The sequence below is a fragment of the Dromiciops gliroides genome, chromosome 6, assembly GCF_019393635.1.
Source record: "Dromiciops gliroides isolate mDroGli1 chromosome 6, mDroGli1.pri, whole genome shotgun sequence".
Classification (NCBI taxonomy): Eukaryota; Metazoa; Chordata; class Mammalia; order Microbiotheria; family Microbiotheriidae; genus Dromiciops; species Dromiciops gliroides.
Window position 1 is genome coordinate 276,277,748 of NC_057866.1, and position 19,234 is coordinate 276,296,981.

The 19,234-nt window shown below is 43.8% G+C and overlaps 1 protein-coding gene across 1 annotated transcript in view; it reads left to right on the forward strand.

Moving 5' to 3' along the window:
• GTF2E2 (general transcription factor IIE subunit 2) overlaps window positions 1-19,234 on the forward strand; it is an 83,536-nt gene that overhangs the window by 45,886 nt on the left and 18,416 nt on the right. Inside the window, exon 3 of the mRNA XM_043971114.1 lies at window positions 2,561-2,652. Within this exon, the coding sequence (XP_043827049.1) occupies window positions 2,561-2,652 (92 nt within the window). The remainder of the gene's footprint in view (window positions 1-2,560; window positions 2,653-19,234) is intronic.

A 19,234-nucleotide genomic window follows, 5' to 3' on the forward strand; every position in this document is an offset into this window, starting at 1 on the left:
GATTACTTAGGAGCCTTTTTGGTGATTGGATTATTTGTAATTATTGTGATTTGACAACGTGATTAAATAAAATTCCATCATAGCAATGATTTGGATATGTGCTTTCTTTTAGGAAGTGTTTTATCTGTTACTCAGCCACACCAAAGTTTGAAGAGAGGAATTCTGAGTGTTGCCTTTGTCACTGTTAAACCAGATTTCTTGGCTCTTAGAAAATGCACATTATCCCATGTGCCCATTTTTGTTTCAGCCAGAGTTCAGACTGATTTAAGGTTTAAAGCAGGAGAGAAAACCCCCAAATAATCGCTAGAATGAGAGAGAGCGTGTGTGTGTGTGTGTGTGTGTGTGTGTGTGTGTGCACGTGTGTGTATGTGTTTGTGCACATGTGTGTGGGGGGGGTTTAAAAAATTTCTGAGGCTCTAGGGGTTTGTTGGAGGACTAAGGGTTTCCTTTTGTTTCTATTTTCTTCCTTAATCAATAGAAATAATCCTGTTGAATCAGTGAATGAATGATTGATGAGGAAGCTGAAAGACCAGCAAAGCCTTGAGCATTAGCCAAGAAAGGGAAGAAGCTGCTGCCACAGTCTGTTTAGGGTCAGCTCTTTCCCTCTTGAGTGGTTTATTTTTTAATTTTTGCCTTTCTGTGTATCCCCAGGGCTTAGCACAATGCCTGGCACCTAGTAGGCACTGACTTGAACAGTGCTGCATGACTTGGCTTGATTATAGTGGGAGCTGGGTATAGAGAGCTGATGTTGGTATCTGGGCCCTAATCCTACCTTAGACACTGTCAGGGTGACCCAGAAGAAGTCACTTAAGCTCTATAGGTATCAGGCATATCCTCATTTGTAAAGTAAGGGGGTTTGGAGTTAGTGACTTCAGTTACCTTGTGATAGAACACGCCCCAGGACTGGATTGAATGGCTGAAATAGAATCCCCCTAGTCACTAAAGAGCTTGTCGCTCCCTGGGAGTCCTTTTTTCTCTGACTTAATTATGGTACATTGGTTAGGGGATGGCATTTTCCTCCCCAGTGTCCTCCCATAGTGCTTGTGTGTAAGGAGTTAACGCCTCTGGTTGATGCTGAAGGGCAGAGGCCAGCGGTCTTGGGCACTGGAGGTGAGTGCCCTTGTGTCCTGACGCCCTGGGCCCCTGGGCTTCCTGGGGTGGCTGCTCGATCCTGCGGTTGCTGATGGCCTTTGGTTTTGGTGAGCTCTGAGGTGTGTGGCTAAGCAGACAGGTTTGGGTCTAGAAAGTAGGCATGCTGTGTTTTGTACATCAAGCATTTTCTTACCTCTCTCACAGTCCTGCTGGGTTCATGCAGGTATGGCTTCGTGCTCTGTGCTCCTTTTCTCTAGCTCTGTACAGAGGTTCTGTGCGTGTTGTCGTCACATTTTTGTCTCTGTCGGAGAAGGGGGGGCTGCGGGTGCCGTGCTAGCTTTTATTGAAATGGCGGGGGATGGCCCCGCTCCCTCTCAGAGCTGAGCTGCATCTCTACAAAAGCCCACTCAACCCACTCCGGGTGAAATCTCAGCTCGTGCCAACTGCGCTCTCCTCCTGTCTACTTCGTCTTTTCATGTTTCCATTTGGACTTGTGCCCTTGTGTTCCCTGTGATTACAGTATTCTTAGGAATCGGGTGACAAATGGGTTGGTGTCTTTCTTTTCATGAGCCCCCACTCTACAGTGACTAGAAGATGCACTTTGATTAGCAGTTACGAATTCTTTCCCCACCACCTTCCTGTAGTCAGTATGGGAGGTTAGCACTGTGTTGTGTAAGCGTGTGTGAGTGGGATGTGTACTTCGACTAGCAGTTATGAATTTCCTCCCCCAGTCTTTTCCCACATCCATCACTATGTGAGGTGAGTATGGTAGCGTGTGGGAGGCTGACAAAGTGTAGGGACAGCTAAGGCAGAGGGATCATCCATCCAGCTACTCCTTGTTCGCTGTGGACTCCTGGGGAGGACTATTTTGATAGGCTTCCTTAGAGACAAGCACTGTGACACAGTGGCAGCAGCCGTGCCTGGCCTCCCCGTGAGGAGAGAAATGGCCTTAAAAGCAGGAAGACCTAGCTTGGGTCGGATCACTCCTGACCCATGATGTTGGCTGTGGGTGTGGTCCTAGGCAAGTCTCTTCACCCCACGGGGCCCCATTAACTCTCCGGTGATTAAGTATGGAGTCTGCAGATGCTGGTCTTACTTCAGAGGTTCCTCGCTGGTATTCCCCAGTGGAAGGCCCTCCTTCCAAAAGAAAGCAATAGCAGAAACCTCCCCTTGGGGAGAAAAACCCAGTCTGAATGAGGGGACTGCTTTGTTATAGGAGTATTATAGAATATTTTCAAGAAGAAACCAAATGTACTGCCTGTTTGGAAATCTAATTTTGCTTCTTACTTTATTGGGGAAAGGTTTTGTTACCAGCATTTTCTAGACTGGATCCAGTGACGAACCAACACTCAAATAAAAATATTGTACTGGTGGGGTGGGGAAGGAGGTTCAGGTCATATACAGAATTTAAAACATGACCCATTATGAAAGTGTTTAGAAAATGTCTTTTCTTTTTTTCCCCCTACAGATCACAGTAATGGATCCTTTAACTTCAAAGCTCTTTCTGGAGGCTCAGGATACAAATTTGGAGTTCTGGCAAAGATTGTAAATTACATGAAGGTACTAAACGTTTGCCTTAGATAATAACATATGGTGTTATACCCAATGTATCTTATGTGGTTTTTGGGAAAGCCATACTCATGGTTGGGTTTGTTGTGGGTTGGGTAGGGGGGTTACTTCTAGTCTTGAGAACATTATCCTAAACTGATAGTAACTGATTTTTAAGCTGAGGATTTCCCCTTATAGTTAAGTTGGAGCTTTTAACTCCTCCAAATCCGTCATTCAACAAGCAAAATGCTGACACTGCAGACAGTAGGCACTGGGTGGGTGCAGGGGATGCAGAACCAAAGATGCTCGTGTCATTTTGAGTTAGCTGGACTAGCTTTTATCTTAGCCCTGGAAAAGAGCTGAAAGTATACTTGCTCTGTTTAAGAACTGAGATTGCTGAGGAGTTGATTCCACATGCCTGAGGTTGGCAGGGGTACTCTGAGGTGGATACTGCAAAGGAGAGAATGTCGAGTCTGCATTGCAGTTCTGCCACTAGCCACCAGCATCTCTTAAGTGGCAACCTAATGTTGCTTTTTCTCAGTCCTCAGCCTTCTCTTTTTTGCTTCCAGAAAACACTTTTAAAATTACAAATTTAAGCCTTAATAAAGAGTATTTCCATATACGCGTACACACAGCAGAGCACAAAAAGAATTATACATGAAAGTGTGGATGTCCCACGTCACACCGTTTGCTATAAAAAATCGTATATGATAAAGTCTGCTTATAACTTTCAAAACTGTCCTGCTTGTTTGTGCTTCCTTCATGTCTCTTCTTTGCATTTCAGAAAATGTTACAGTAGTCTTATTTTTTTGGCATCACCATTGCTAAAATAAAACCAAGAGGGAAAAAAAGACCCCATGCAAAAATGGCTGTGTACAAATGAGACTTTCTCTCTCTCTCTCTCTCTCTCTCATATATATATATATATCCCTATGGGTGTACATATCTATATGTATATAACTACATAACACGATAACTTGAAAGTAACTGCAGAGGGAAGACACTGACATTAAGGAGATCTAGAAAAGGCGGCTTCTTTTTGGTGAGGCGATTAGAGTTAAGTGACTTGCCCAGGATCACACAGCTAGTAAGTGTCAAGTGTCTGAGGTCAAATTTGAACTCAGGTCCTCCTGAATCCAGGGCCGGTGTTTTATCCACTGTGCCAGCTAGCTGCACCTTAGGAAAGGCTTCTTGCAGAAAGTGGGGTTTTACCAGATACTTGAAGGAAGCCAAGAAAAGAAGGAAGGAGGCAGGGGTCGACCAGAGAATTCAGGAGATAAGATGTCTGAGGGACAGCATGGTGGCCACAGTATAAGTGCCGTGGCACCCTCCTCTCCCTCCTCCCCTTGCTCTGCTCTTGCTGCCTCTGGACACAGCTTCACAGGCTGTTCCTGTCTTTAGTCACCCTGATGCTCACTGTGCTTTGAGGTCCCCTTCCCTGTTGTCCATGGACTTCTGGCTGACTTGTGGGCACTTAGTGTGGTTCTCACTCTGTAGATCATTATTTGGTCTGGAGCCTGTGGAGGGAGCCAGCCATGACACTGTTGGTCACCCTTTCCTCTGGGTTTTCATGATACTGTTCTCTCTTGCTTCACCTGCTGGCTCCTTGACTGTCTTATTTGGTTGTTCATCTTCCATGTCCTGTGCCATTCCTATCTTTTACCCCCATTCTCTCTCTCTCTCTCTCTCTTGGTGATCTCAGCACTTCCAAAGGGTTCAGTTACAATCTCTATGCAGATGATTCAGTCAGGGAGTGAGGGGGGAGGAGAGAACAGAAATCAGAATCCTTTAACCACCTCTTGATTAACTAACAGTGTGGAAATCCCCTAACCAGCTGGTGGCCCAATATTGAGAGCCAATATTGGAAGGGAAAGAAAATCTGACAAAATAGGCAGGGATGTACAGTGGCAATGACTGTTCGCTGTCCTTGGATAAGAAATACCTGCAGATTTATCTAAATGAACTTCTTTAGAAGGTAATTGTAAAGGTATTTGGTTGCCCCCCTTGGCGCCTGTCATTGAAAAGAGAATATCTTCCCATTTTGATACAAACCCTGCCAGTTGCTTGGCAGATATCCTCCCATAAATCCCCTCTTTTCCCTTGGCTGAGTCTCCCTTCCTTTTCTCCATCCTCCCCTGTGAAATTCTTTACTTATCGATCCTAAGTTGACACAGAATGCTGTGTACCCTGGGAAGTTGAAGCTGCTATCATATCAGCAGGACAATGAAACAGTCCTTTGCTTTCAGTTTGACCTCCTCCTGCCTTTGATCCGCAATGCTCAGACTCTGCCCTGAGATTTTCCTAATATTTAATCAATCATGAATTCCTGGTATAAATCCAGCCTGGTCATTGTGTGTGATCTTTGTGATATGTCGCTGTAATCTCCTTACTACTATTTTATTTAAAAATTTTACATCAGTGTTCATTAGGGAGATTGGTCTGTAGTTTTCTTTCTGTTTTGACTTTCCGTGGTTTAGGTATCAACACTATATTTTTACTATAAAAGGTATTTGGGCAGACTGCTTTACCTGTTTTTTAAAACAGTTTACATAGAATTGGAATTAAAGTATTCTTATTTCCTGTTCTATTAATCTGGGCAATTTATATTTTTGTAAATAGTTATCTATTTCATTTAGATTGTGAGTTTTATTGGCATATAGTTGGGTAAAATAGTTCCTCATAATTGTTTTTATTTCCTCTTCATTGGTTGTGAATTCACCTTTTTCATTTTTGATACTAGTAATTTGGTTTTCTTCTTTTTAAATCAAATTACCGAATAGTTTATCTCTTATTGGTTTTGGTTCATTCATTTTTTTTTAACTTTCAGTTTTGTTTACCTCTCCTTTGACTTTCAGTATTTCTATTTTGGTGTTTAATTGGGGTCTTTTAATTTGTTTGTTTTTCTAGGGTTTGTTTTTTTTAGTTGCATGCCCAATTCATTAATCTACTTGCTCTCTCTTTTATTAATGTAAGCATTTAATGATATAAATTTTCTTTTTAAGTACTGCTTTGGCTGCATCCCACAGAATTTGGTATGTTTTTCGTTACTATTATTAGTGAAATTATTGTTTTGTATTTATTTTTGTACCTAACTATTCTTTAGAATTAAATTATTTAGTTTCCAGTTAATTTTTAATCTTTGTTTCAAAGCCCCTTTTTAAATATAATTGTTATTGCATTGTGTTCAGAAAAAAGATGCATTTAATATTTCTGCTTTCCTGCATTTATTGTAAGATTTTTATGCCTTAATATATGGTCAGTTTTTGTGAAGAAGCCTTGTACAGCTGAGAAATATATATATGCTTCTTTAATAAGAATGAATACGATGCCATTTAGTTAATATATTCAATATTGATATTGGTCATTGTTCATAGTATATTTTAGCAAAATGTCGTTCCCCTGTTTATCTCTTTTAATTAGGTCTGTTTTTGCTTTAGTTTTATCTGAAATTATGATTGCCTTTCCTACCTATTTTATTTCAGTTGAAGCGTAATAGATTCTACTCTGCTCCCTTCTTCTAACTCAATGTGTATCTTTCTATTCCACATCAGTTTCTTATAACAACATTCTGGATTGTAGTTTCTAATCCATTCTGGTAGCTTTTTCTGTTTTATGGGTGAGTTCATCCATTCACATTTACAGGAATGATTGCTGAGTATTCCCCTCTGTCCTATTCTATTCTATTCATCCTTTTCTTTCTAACCTTTCCCCTTCACAAGAGTCTGTTTTGCTTCTGACCCCTGCCTCCCTTAATCTGCTCTCCCTCTTATTCCTGTGAAGGCCCCCCATTTCTTTTAATCCTTTCCTTCCTACTTCCCTTTTGGGTAAGATGAATTTTGGTACTCAGCTGTGTATGTATGTATGTGTATTTGTCTGTCCTCACACCAGTTCTGATGAGAGTGATGTTCAAGTATTGCCTGTTCCCCTGACTTTTTCCTCCATTTTATAAACTTTCTTACTTGCCCTCTGCCTCCCAGTTTATCCTCTTCTCACCCATTTTTTGAGATCATCTCAATATCATAGACTCACTCCCAAGTCCTCTATCCAAGTAGATGCCCTCTAAGGGCCATTCTAGGCCCTTTGTTCCTTTAATGGGGAAACTGCTAAATTTTGTGTGATCCTGACTGTGGCTTCACAATATCTCTCTTTCTGGCTGCTTGCAGTATTTTCTCTTTGACTTGGGAGCTCTGAATTTTGATGCTGATATTCCCGGGAGTTTTCATTTTGGAGTTTCTGGAAGTGACTGGTAGATTCTTTCAACTCCTAATTTGCCCTCTGATTGTAAGATTTGGGGACAGCTTTCTCTTGTAATTTCTTGAAATATGAGGTCAAGGCTTCTTTTTTGCTCATAACTTTCAGGTTGTGCAAAGAATCCTCAGTCTGTTTTTGAGGTCTGGCTCAGGAGTCCTCTGGGATCTTTTTCTTCCTTGCTGCTTCTTGCCCTGGTGTTCAGTCTCAGCTTCTTACCCTCCCCGGCAGCTAGAATGTTCCCCACCACTGTGCTCTGTTCCTCGCCCCTCTCCACTGTACATAGACCTCTCTCTCTCTGTCTTCCTAAAAGTTGCCCTGGGCTGGAAAAATGACTCCCTATGATTTTTTTCTTCATTTTCCCAAGCAGAATTTAGTCTGATACATTTTCTGGGTTCTTGTGGAAAAGGTATGCTGGTTGAACATGGCAAAAATGCCACCATCTTGACTCCACCCCTCTATCTTGCCTTTTTATATTGAAGGTTGTTAAAATGATTTTTTCTATCCTGCACGAATCAGGTTCATCATTATGAACCATAATTTACTGTTTACTGAATTTTGACTTGCAGTTACAATGGCAACACGAAAGGTTATAGAGGAGCCCTGCTCTCCTACATGTGAGCCAGCAAAGAGCTTCAGAAGGCACCAGGTGAAACCATGATGAAGAAGTCCAAATAAAGCAGAAGCAGTCAGCCTTCATCCAGCCTAAGACTGCCCAGAGAGACAGCCAGAAGCCTGTGGGTGTTGAGAGGGGGGTGGCCCGTCAGCATGTCAGCATGAACATCAGTAAGAAGAGCTCAGGTAACTCACCCAGAAGCCAACGGGCTGGAGATGCTCCCACAGGACCTGGAGCCTGCAGCAGTCTGACCGGGAATACTCCAATGCTCTGACCAAAGCCCTCTGGGGGACCAAGGCCTGAGATACTCAGACTGAGGATGCTCAGGGGGCTCCTGAAGACCTTGGTGATCTCGGGCAAGTGCTGCAACCTGCCGGCTCTCTGAGTGAGTCCAGACAGAAGAGGGGGATTGTGGGCTAAGGGCAGCACCCCTGGGTCCCATCCAAGATAGCAGGCGGGTAAGGAACCAGTCCTTGGCACAGTCTCAGAACAAACCAAGGTGAGAAATACGAGTGCTGGGAGAAGACACCAAGGAACACAATGAAGAAATGTTGCGGGTGAAGAGAGGCCTGAGAGTTACACCCAGAGACAGCACAACATGTGAAAAATCATTTCAGCCACAAGGTCTACTTGAGGGCTGGAAGAAATGAAGCGGGAGAGTAAGAATGAGTTATAAGTGAAATAAGACCTAGGGTAGAAAGAATCGGAAGGAAAAGAGCTTGGCACAGAAGGTAGAAAACAGCTAAGCAGAATGCACATTCCTTGAGAATGAAGCAAACAACTTTGTAAACTCCATAAGACAGTGAGAAATAGTAGAACAAAATCTAAAGACTGAAGAACAAAAGAAATGTAAGGTATCAGTAACAATTGATCTAGAAAGCTGGTACTGGGGGGAGAATTTAAAATTCATTGGATTCCCTGAAAATCATGACCAAATAAAAAAGCCTGACGAGAAGTCAAGAAATCCTAAAGGCAGATGAGTCCGATCTGTTGGGTTAAGAGGGCAGTGTCAGATAGAAAGAGTGTACCAGTGTACCGGGAACATCATAGCCAGAGCCAAGCAGCCAGGAGAAGCAGAGTCAGGATCCCTGCCACCCGGCAGAGCCTGGTATTCCAGACAGCAAAGGAGGGCTGAAAACCAAGGCCAAGTGTCATCCCACAGGGGAAAATGGCATCATCAACAGCTTAAAGGACTTGGAGGCTTACCTGAGGAGTAACTGAAGGCTGCACACAAGAGTCAAGGAGACCTGCAAAGGTCACTGTGTCTGAGCAGCCCGTGGCGCTCAAGAGGAGCCAGTGAGTATATTCCATAAGGGAGTTGCAAAGAGAAGTGTCCCAACCCATTCTCATGCCTTCAGGGGCTGCAGAGGAACACTTTTGATTGGTTTTGATGGATGGTTTTAAGGGAGGAAAGAAAGAAAAGAGAAAAGGCATATAGTAAGGGAGAAATTAGCAAAAATGGAGGGGAGGGGCAGGATAAGTTAGTATTTTTCCTAATTGGGTTTATGGGAAAACAAAAGCATAGAATCACAGAGCAAAGAGTGAGGGATGGGCCTCACGAGCCTCACTCTTATGTGAACCTGGCACAGGAGCACTGAGCACAGAATTTGGGGTAGTATTACATTAAAAATCCCTTGGAACAAGACAGAGGGGAGGGGAGAGTCACAGGCCAAACAAGCTTGAGCTTCTGAGGATGGATCCTCAATAGGGAGAGATCACTGGGAATGTTGGGAAATCAGAGAACGATGATCCTTGTGTGACTGGGGCAGGGGTGGGATGGGCTAGAAGAAGCCTGCCAGGAGGGCAGAGAGAAGCAAAAGTAGAAGAGGAGAAGTAGCATAGAAGGAACTTCACAATTAAGTCAATGGGGCACATGAATAGGGCGAGCTTACCTTAAAGAAAGGCAGAGATGGCTGTTTACACATCTGAAACTAAGACATTACACAGAATTAAGATGAGGACTGGAGCAGAATTTATTATGTTCCGGATGAACTCAAAGCAGCAGAGTAACTGTGTGAGCAACAGGAAAAAGAGTTGTGCAGGGTGCCCAAAGGCAACAGATGGTGAAATAATAGGAGTACTCAGTGTAGATGCCTCCAAGTACCTTAAGGAAAAGCTTACCAAATTCCAGGGAGAAATAGTAGACCCATCATTTCATACAGTTGACTCTTGGCTCACCTAAGATTTCATCTTTATCTCATCTTTTAAAAATGTGTTTGTGGCTGACCCTAGATTCAGGAGTACCTGAGTTCAAATCCGACTTCAGACACTTGACACTTACTAGCTGTGTGGCCCTGGGCAAGTCACTTAACCCCCGTTGCCCCACCAAAAAAAAAAATGTGTTTGTGGGGGCAGCTAGGTGGTGCAGTGGATAGAGCACCGGCCCTGGAGTCAGGAGTACCTGAGTTCAAATCTGGCCTCAGACACTTAACACTTACTAGCTGTGTGACCTTGGGCAAGTCACTTAACCCCAATTGCCTCACTCAAAACAAAACAAAACAAATAAAAATGTATTTGTACGTAATGATTAGTAGAATAGCATGTGCATATAAGTTATAAGTAAATATACACACACTGGAGGAAAGTGCTCAAAGTTTTTTTTTTTTTTTCCTGATAGGGGCCAATACATAATCCCAGAAGCATAAAGACCACAAGATGACAATTTTCAGAAAAGGACAAGGGGCAGATTTGGTTTGCCTGGTTATGATTTTTGTTTACAGGGCTTTAGAGTAGGAATATAGAGGGGAGTGCCGCCCCGCCCCCCTCCCCCCCCCAAAAAAAAGAAAAGTAGAGAAAAGCATATTCATGGAAGGTTTTTGTTGTTGTTGTTGCTGGGCAATGAGGGTTAAGTGACTTGCCCAGGGTCACACAGCAAGTGTCAAGTGTCTGAGGTTGAATTTGAACTCAAGTCCTCCTGAATCCAGGGCCCGCGCTTTATCCACTGTGCCACCTAGCTGCCCCCAGTGGAGGTTTTCTTAATGCGCAGAATAGAACAAAAGAAGTTCTGAGTGGGAGCTTTGGGACTGATAAAGTTGAATTTGTTACACATTTGAAAACAGGCTATGTGTGATGGGGATTTGAAGTTTCATATGTTTTTCTTTTTCTGTTCTTTTTATTGGGAAGTGTTCATTTTTGTTGGTTGGTTAAATTTAAAGTTAAAATTCTGAAGAAATAAACCAGAAATGTAGTTGAATCTAGGGATACATAGGGATAAAAGGTTTACCTAAGTCTTTTTACAACAGAATAATAAATATGTATTCTCTGTGGTGAGAGGGACAGATTTTTTCCCCCCATTCAACAAATAGAAGGAATCATTAGGAATAGAGTTTAAATTACTTTGATTAGAATAAAAAATTCTCAGGGGCAGCTAGGTGGCGCAGTAGATAAAGTACTGACCCTGGATTCAGAAGGACCTGAGTTCAAATGTGGCCTCAGACCCTTGACACTTACTAGCTGTGTGACCCTGGGCAAGTCACTTAACCCTCATTGCCCAGCAAAAAAAAGAAAAAATCTTTGCAGAAAAAAACAACAACACTTTAACAGTATAACGGAAGAAAAAGTAATAGATGGGACGTTTTAATGGCAATTTTTGGTAACTTACTTGCCATCTAAAAACATATAAGAACTTTTAAAACTAACCCTAACCAAACTCAAGCCCATAATTTTCAAGAAGAGTATCCATTATGGGGGCAGCTAGGTGGTACAGTGGATAGAGCACTGGCCCTGGAGTCAGGAGTACCTGAGTTCAAATCTGGCCTCAGTCACTTAACACACACTTACTAGCTGTGTGACCCTGGGCAAGTCACCTAACCCCAATTGCCCTCACTAAAAAATATATATATATATATATATATCCATTATGAAGGTTCTCTCTGCAAAATGCAAAGTGCTGATCCTCTCTGGTCATCAAAGGAATGCAAACTAAAGTAGTTCAGGGCCCCCAAATGATGTCTTTGAGGTGTCTGGCCGCTTCTGTTATTCCATTGTCCAAACGGCTGCCAAATGTATCTCCCTAAAACCCAGAACTTCCTGTGTCTACGGCGCTCTTTTCTCACCTCTCAGGTAGAACAGCGTTTTCCACTTGCCAGTGGAGGACCCTGCATTCCAGTCCTGTCCGCCATGACAGTCTTATTTTCATGTTAACCACCCTCCCCACGCTCAGCATCGTCGTCATGTGCTCGCTGGCTGTTCCCTAGGACACAGCACCTCTTCTGCCTTCTCTCTCTGTGTACTCGTCAGTCTTTGTGCACAGAATGAGCGGCACAGTGCTGAGGATACAAAAGAAGTCACAAACGGGAGGTGCTCCCTCCCACTCTGACTCGGGGGACCACATGTAAATCTCTAGGTACAGACCAGATACAGAGGGGGTGGAAGGGAGTCGGAGAGGGGGACACCAGCAAAGGCCTCTTGTAGAAAGAAGGGGAGATTGTAGCCGAGTCTCTAAGGAATCCAGAAGAGGCGAGTGTTTGAGGAAGTGGGAACAGCCAGCATCGCTGAATCGTAGTCTAGTGGGGCCAGGGCAGGGTTGGGGGTGCCATGTAAGAGGAGTGGAAAGGGAGGAAGGGGCTGCGGTATAAAGGCTTTTGAACCCCAAACAACATTTTATATTTGACCCTGGAGGTAATAAGGAGCCCCCTGGATTTATTGAGCAGAAGGGTGTTGTAGCCTGATCATTTTCATGGGGGGATGGAGGGGAGACTGCAGTAGGGAGGGACTTGAGGCAGCAGACCCACCAGTGGGTTATTCTGATAGTTCAGAGGTGAGGTGACGAGGGCCTGTGTCAGAGGAGAGAGAGAAGGGGAAGCATCTATATAGCACCTTCTGTGTGGAAGCCACACAACAGCCCTGGGAGGCTGGAGCTGGCATTATCCTGGTTTGACAGTTGGGGAAACTGAGGCAAGCAGGGTGATGCGGCGTGGTCACTATGTATCTGAACTCAGGTCTTCTGGACTCCTGGCCAAGTGTTACTCACTGTGAGTGTTGTGAAGGTAGAAATGACAGGGCTTAAGAGTTCGCCGGACACGGGGAGGTTGGGATTTTGAGGGAAAGGCAGTGAGTTCAGTGTGGGATGTGTTGATTGTAAGACGGCTGTAGAGTATCCAGTTTGGTAAGTGAGGCTGAAGTTCAGGAGAGAAGTTGGGCATAGAGACAGACGATGACTGAATCATGGAGCTGATGAGCCTCCGAGTGAGAGCGCATGGCCAGAGGGGGCCCATTCAGAGCTCTGCAGGATAGGACCTCAGATAAAGATCCAGGGGGTGAAGGCGGAGGGGCGCCCGGTCCCTCCTCTGCCTTGTGATGCCCTTAGCTTCCTTCATTCGGCCCTCCCCTGCTCTCTTGCCTCGCTGAAGTCAGTCTACATTCTCTTCATGTTGCTTCCCCAGTAGACTCTTGAGTAATACCTCCAGGGCAGGGCCCATCCCCGTGCTTAATCAATGCCTGTTGATTGATTGGCTGACTGACTGACTGCTCTCTTAGCTCAGTGCTGGCTTGTCATACGTATTGAATGAGTGCTTGCTGACTGGGATTGAATTCAGCGTCATCTCAACTCACCAAATTCATAAGAACAGTTGAAAGCCACTTAGTCTTAAAGTCTTAAAGAAAACGTGCTGGTGGACAAGTCACATTATTAAAATCCTATTCTTAGGGCTGTCCCTTCAAGGTTTTGTCAGAAACAGCAGCCGCCAGCTAGTTTCACAGTGGTGCTCTTTACACTGCAACCCGTTGGAAGCAGCCTGAATGTTGTCATGAGAGACACACAGGGGTGCATTAGTTATGCTGCATTCATGTAGTAAGAGGGCGATGAGCCACTCTAGAACGACTTCATGAAATCATCCAGGAGGAAAAAAGCGGAGCTGGAACAGGACGCACCCCTTATGATATTAGAGAGCACTGGAGGCGACCTTATTTGCACACTGGAAAAGTTCATCAAAACATTTTCAGTCACGTATTGTTCTTGCTGTCCTTAGTTTTGTTCTAGGCCCTTTCCCCTATATTTGCTTTTTGCGTTGCTTTAATTTCCAGATATCCACCTCTCCTTCCCGCCTCAGGCGGCCACTCCTTCTGTGACCTCTCATTTGCTCTTTGCACGCTCCTTAATAATAAGAACAAGGAGGACGTGTTTATCCAACATTACGGTTTTCAAAGTGCAGTACAAATATCACATTCTAAAAACAACTCTGGAAGGTAAGTGTTGTGACCCTCTTTTTATGGATGAGGAAACTGGGGCAGAGTGAGGTTCAGTGACTTACCCAGGGTCAGTGAGTGTCTGAGGCTGGATTTGAACTTCGGTCTTCCTGGTCCCGGGATCAGGACTCTATTCTCTGCACCATCTAACTGCCCTAGCGGAACTCAATGATCATCTCTACGTTGGTGACTTCCAGGGCTAGATATCCTGTTGTTTGTTCTAAATAGGATCGAGATACTGGCTTTCTTCTGCACACCAGACTCAGTGGCTTCTTAGAAACTTTTTTTCAGGAATTTAATTGTTGGTTTTTGTCATTCTGAACTTAGCTGACATGAATGAACCCAAACGTTCCCATATACAAATATTACAAGAGAATCAGACCTGAAGCCGCAAATCCGTTAGTACAGCTTGGAGGGTTGGGGCGGGTACTCAGTTCCACGTGCTACTTTCAAAGCTGTCCTGCTTACCTCCCTCCCTCTGAACCTTCTTCTGTTCTGCACATTTGAAAAAAGGAGGGTGCTCTTCTGGGGGAGCATCATTATCTCTTTTCTACTTCCCCCCAAACCCCAAACAAACCAACAGCCCTCCCTTGTAACAAGCTGCCGCCTGCATATTTCAGATTCTATTTCCCCCATGTACATGAGGCTCAACATCTGAAACTGAGCCTGTCTTTCATCCTAAATCCTGTCCCTATATTCACCAAGTTGATCGTCTTTCTTCTGGTCATCTGGTTGGTAACCTGAGTCACCGCACAGACCTGGTCCATAGTCTAGTCTCCCTTCACAGCATCTCCACCATGTATTCACTTACTTCTCGTAGGGCCAACTCCCTCATTCATCCCTCCCTGGGACAGCTGCCAGTGTGATTTTTTTTCCTCAGTCGTGTATCTCTGCTCAAGACACCCCAAGTTCTCTCAAGAGCACTGAAAGCCCTGCGCAGCCTGGACCCAGTCTTCCTTTCCTGCTCAGTTATTCACTTTCCCTCCCTCTAGGGTCCATTCTTGCTGTTCCTCACCCCTGTCCCCCAAGTCCTTCCTTACCCAGGCAAGCACTGCTTCTGTGGGAGGCCTTTCTTATCCTTCTCCCTGGAGGGGCCTCCACAAACAGCCTTGGGTATTCTGCACATGCCTCTTTGTTGTTGAGGAAACAGTACTAATATTGTGTCTTGCCTTTTAGGCGCCAGTCTGGAGAAGCATTCTGTTTACCTTTTTAAACTTCTCTTGAGTCTTCTATGTTAAGATCGAATTTTCTATTCAGTTCTGGTCTTTTTCATCAGAAAACATTGAGTCCCAATGTCATTGAATGTCCATCTTTTCCCCTGAAAGAGAATGCACATTTTTGCTGGGTAATAGATTCTCGGCTGCAATCCAAGCTCCTTTTCCTTCTGGAATATCATATTCCAAGCCTCATGGTCCTTTAATGTTGAAGCTGCCAGGTCCTGAGCAATTCTGGCTGTGGCTCCTTGATATTTAAATTGCTTCTTTCTGGCTGCTTGGAGTATTTTCTCCTTCACCTGATAATTCTGGCATTTGGCTACAATATTCCTTGCAGTTTTCCTTTTGGGGTCTCTTTCAGGAGGTGATCGGTGGATTCTTTCAATGATGATTTTATCTTCTGATTCTATGATATCAGGGCAGTTCTCCTTAATAATTTCCTGGAATATGGTTTCTAGATTCTTTTTCCGGTCATGGCTTTCAGGCAGTCCAATGATTCTCAAATTGTCTCTCCTGGATCAATTTTCCAGATCATTTGTCTTTCCAATGAGGTATTTCACATTTTCTTCTATTTTTTCATTCTTTTGATTCTGCTTGACTGATTCCTGGTGTCTCATGGATTCCTTATCTTCCACCTGTCCAATTTTAATTTTTAAGGCATTGTTTTCTTCAGTGAGATTATGCACCTTTTTTTCCATTTGGCTAGATGAATTTTTTAAGGCATTGTTTTCTTCAATCTTCATGCTTCCTTTTCCAAGCTGCTGATTCTTTTTTCATAGTTTTCTTGTTTTGCTTTCATTTCTCTCCCCATTTTTTCTTCTACCTCTCTCAATTGATTTTTAAAATCCTTTTTGAGCTCTTTCAGGAAGGCTTTTTGTTCTTGAGACCAATTCACCTTCCCTCTTGAGGCTTCACATGTAGGCAATTTGAGGGTATTGTCCTCATCTGAATTTGTGTTTGCCTCTTTCCTGTTGATACAGAAGCTCTCAATAGAGAGGGCTCTTTTTTGCTTCTTACTCATTACTGTAGCTTATTTATTTATTTTTTAAGTTGAGGTCTGCTCTGGGGGCACCAGGGTCCCTGTTTTGAGCTTCTTGTGCAGGGGTATAGGTGTTGTGTGACCAGCTTTTTACACTGAGGCCTTTATGGTGTGTGCATTTCCCCTGCCCTGCACTTCCTGTCTGAGCGCGCTAGGATCAGTGGGCCTAGTTGCGCCTGTCCTGTTCGTGGCCCTCCAGCTGGCAATTTGCCCTCTTGGCTGGTGCAGGTAGGTTTTTCCACTGTCCTTCTTGGCCACCAGATTTTTGAGCCAGGATCCAGGGGCCTCAGTTGTTCGGCTGTGGCCCGCAGCTTCCTGCTGACTTGCCCCGACCCCCTGGGTTGCTGCGCTGCACCACGCCTCCCTTTTGCCCGAGTCAGACTGACCTTTCCTGAAGTCTTCTAAATTATCTCTGGTTGGAAGACTGTGTCTCTCTGTCTCTTTACAGGTTCTGTAGTTCCAGAATCCGTCCAGAGGCTTGATTTAATGTTCTTTTTGAGGGAACAGAAGGAGAACTCAGGCAGCTCGCTGCTTCCTCTCCGCCATCTTGGCTCCACCCTGAAGAAGCATTCTGAAAGCACACATTTCTAGCTTAGAGTGAGGAATATCCATCGCAGCATCGCGTTCTCCAGTCTCCCCCACCCGAGTCTCTCTTCCCCACCATCTCAGGTCCCATCTATAAAAATCTTGTACAAGGGAAAGGTTACACTGCGTGTTGCAAAGCAAGCTGAAATCCCTCCACCTGCAGGTTTGAAAGAGCTTCTTCCTGTGTCCTACACTGATCTTTGTGAATGGGGAAGAGCTCGCAGCCCCTAGGGGAGAGCTCTCTGTCTCCTGGGCATCAGGGCTAAGTTGGGGGTGCTGTGAGTGTCCTGGGTCTTCATTTGGTGCTCTTCACCTTCAAAACTCTTTGCAAAAGGAGGAAATCTGGAAGATATTTTGGGGTGAAATGTTCATTCTTAATCTTTTCACTTGAACGAAAAAAGAGTTTTTAATACGCCTGCACAGTGTGTTTATCTCCCGTGTTGTCTCCCCCGACGAGCCGTTCGCTTCTTGAGAGCTAGACCAGTTTGATTCTTTATAGCTGGATGCCTAAGCTTATCACATGGTAGGCACTGAATCAACGTGGCTGGGCTGTAACAGAGAGGATAAAAGTTGAGGCAGGAGAGTAGTTTAGCCAAGCCAGGCAGAGATTGGCAGTGTATGCAGTGCCACACTGATGCTCTTTTCTGAGGCAACATTCCAAAAAGGACTGACTTTTGATTTCGGTTTTATTTTACTTATTTATTTATTTTTAACTACTTTATTTATTTATTTGTTTGTTTGTTTGTTTATTTATTTATTTTTGTGGGGCAGTGGGGGTACTTGCCCAGGGTCACACAGCTAGTAAGTGTCAAGTGTCTGAGGCCCGATTTGAACTCAGGAACTCCTGAATCCAGGGCCGGTGCTCTATCCACTGCGCCACCTAGCTGCCCCGGTTTTAGTTTTTTTAATTAAAAATCTCTCCCTCATTAATGCACATCCAGTTTCTCTCCCATCTGTCTGTCCTGCCCCCACTGAAAAAGAGAGAGGACCAAAACTCCTATAACAAAACAGCTGCTGTCTCAGTCTGCACCCCAAGTCTGCCACCTGCCTCTGTCAGGAGAGTGGCTATCCAGAAGGGATGTAGGAAGGACCCATTCTGTGCCTGGCGCTGGGCTAGACATTGGGGACAAAAAGACAAACACTTTACTGGTCCCTACCCTTAGAGAGCTTATGTATTAATGAGATTAAATATAAGTAGGAAGAAACAAAACAGATTTTGATTAGCTTTATTGAAATTTGATATCAAGGTTATTAAATCATTACAATTTGTAGTTCTCAAGGTAAGAGAAAAGGGCATCAATAGAATTGTCTTTATAAAATGCTAAAAAGATCCCTGGAATTCGTGTAATCTTTTATCTTCAATTTCAGTGAAGAAAACACTCAGTGTCCTGCTTTTAGAAGGGGATCATGGGCCTTAGAATCACTGGAGTTGTCTTCTTGGATGGGAAAACATCTCCATCTTGTGGAATTTTAGGCTTGGTGTGAAGGCCACTTTATAAAATCCCAGTCCTTTGGACATTCATTCTTTGTCCCTTCAGTGCTACAGACACCTGACCACTGATGGCCTATTTCCTTCTCATTGGCTGGCTTGGTTTCTCTAAATAAATGGGGTTTCTTGTTTGGTTTTCGTTTAACTATCATCACCCTTGGAGTCAGCAGAGACCCGGGTAGTATTCTGACTGTGATTCGCTAACTATAGAACCATGAACAAGTCCTATACCTATCCCCACCTCCACAGAGAGTTGTGGGGTTCAAATGAGGTTTTGTGTGGAAAGAACTTTATAAATGATATAACACAACATAAATGTCTGTTATTATTAGTGAAAAGACATATGTATGAGGATCATGGAGATGCAGATCTGGAAAGGCTGTTAGAAGTGATTGAGGTAGCAAGGTAGAGGAGTGGGCAAAAATACTGGTGTTGGAGTCCGGAAGACCTAAATAAATTAAAAATAAATAAATAGATAGATAGATAGATAGATAGATAAATAAATAAATTAGATAGATAGATAGATAGATAGATAGATAGATAGATAGATAGATAGATAGATAGATAGATAGATAGATGCCTGCTCCAGTGGCAGTAACTTTCTCTGCTGATTGAATGCACTTGGCTGTGTGGTGCAGTGGACAGTCCCTGTCTTGGGATTCCAGAGCCCTGGCTCTATGTAGCTTAAATTCAGTGCACCACACGCTTCCTGGTGTGTGCAGAGAGCTCGGCATGGCTCTGGTTGGAGATGCAAAGGTTGGTGAAGACTTGGTTAAAGATGATAAAAGGTCCTCAGGGAAAAGGACTGTGGCATTACATTTCTTTGTGCTCCCAGGGCCTGGGACAGAAAAGAGCTTTCATAAATGTATGGCTTTGGGGTGATTAGGTGGCTCAGTGGATAAGCACCGGCCCTGGATGCAGGAGGACCTGAGTTCAAATCCAGCCTCAGACACTTGACACTTACTAGCTGTGTGACCCTGGGCAAGTCACTTAACCCCCATTGCCTCACTAAAAAAAAAATGTATGGCTTTGTGGATTAGCTCTGTGTGTGTGTGTGTGTGTGTGTGTGTGTGTGTGTGTGTGTTTCACATCCACACCTATATCTATATGTATGTGTGTACATATACATATACACTATTTAGAACACATGTGTATACATGTATGTATATATGTAAAGACAGAGTATAGTTATATACACATTTATAAAATATGTATTA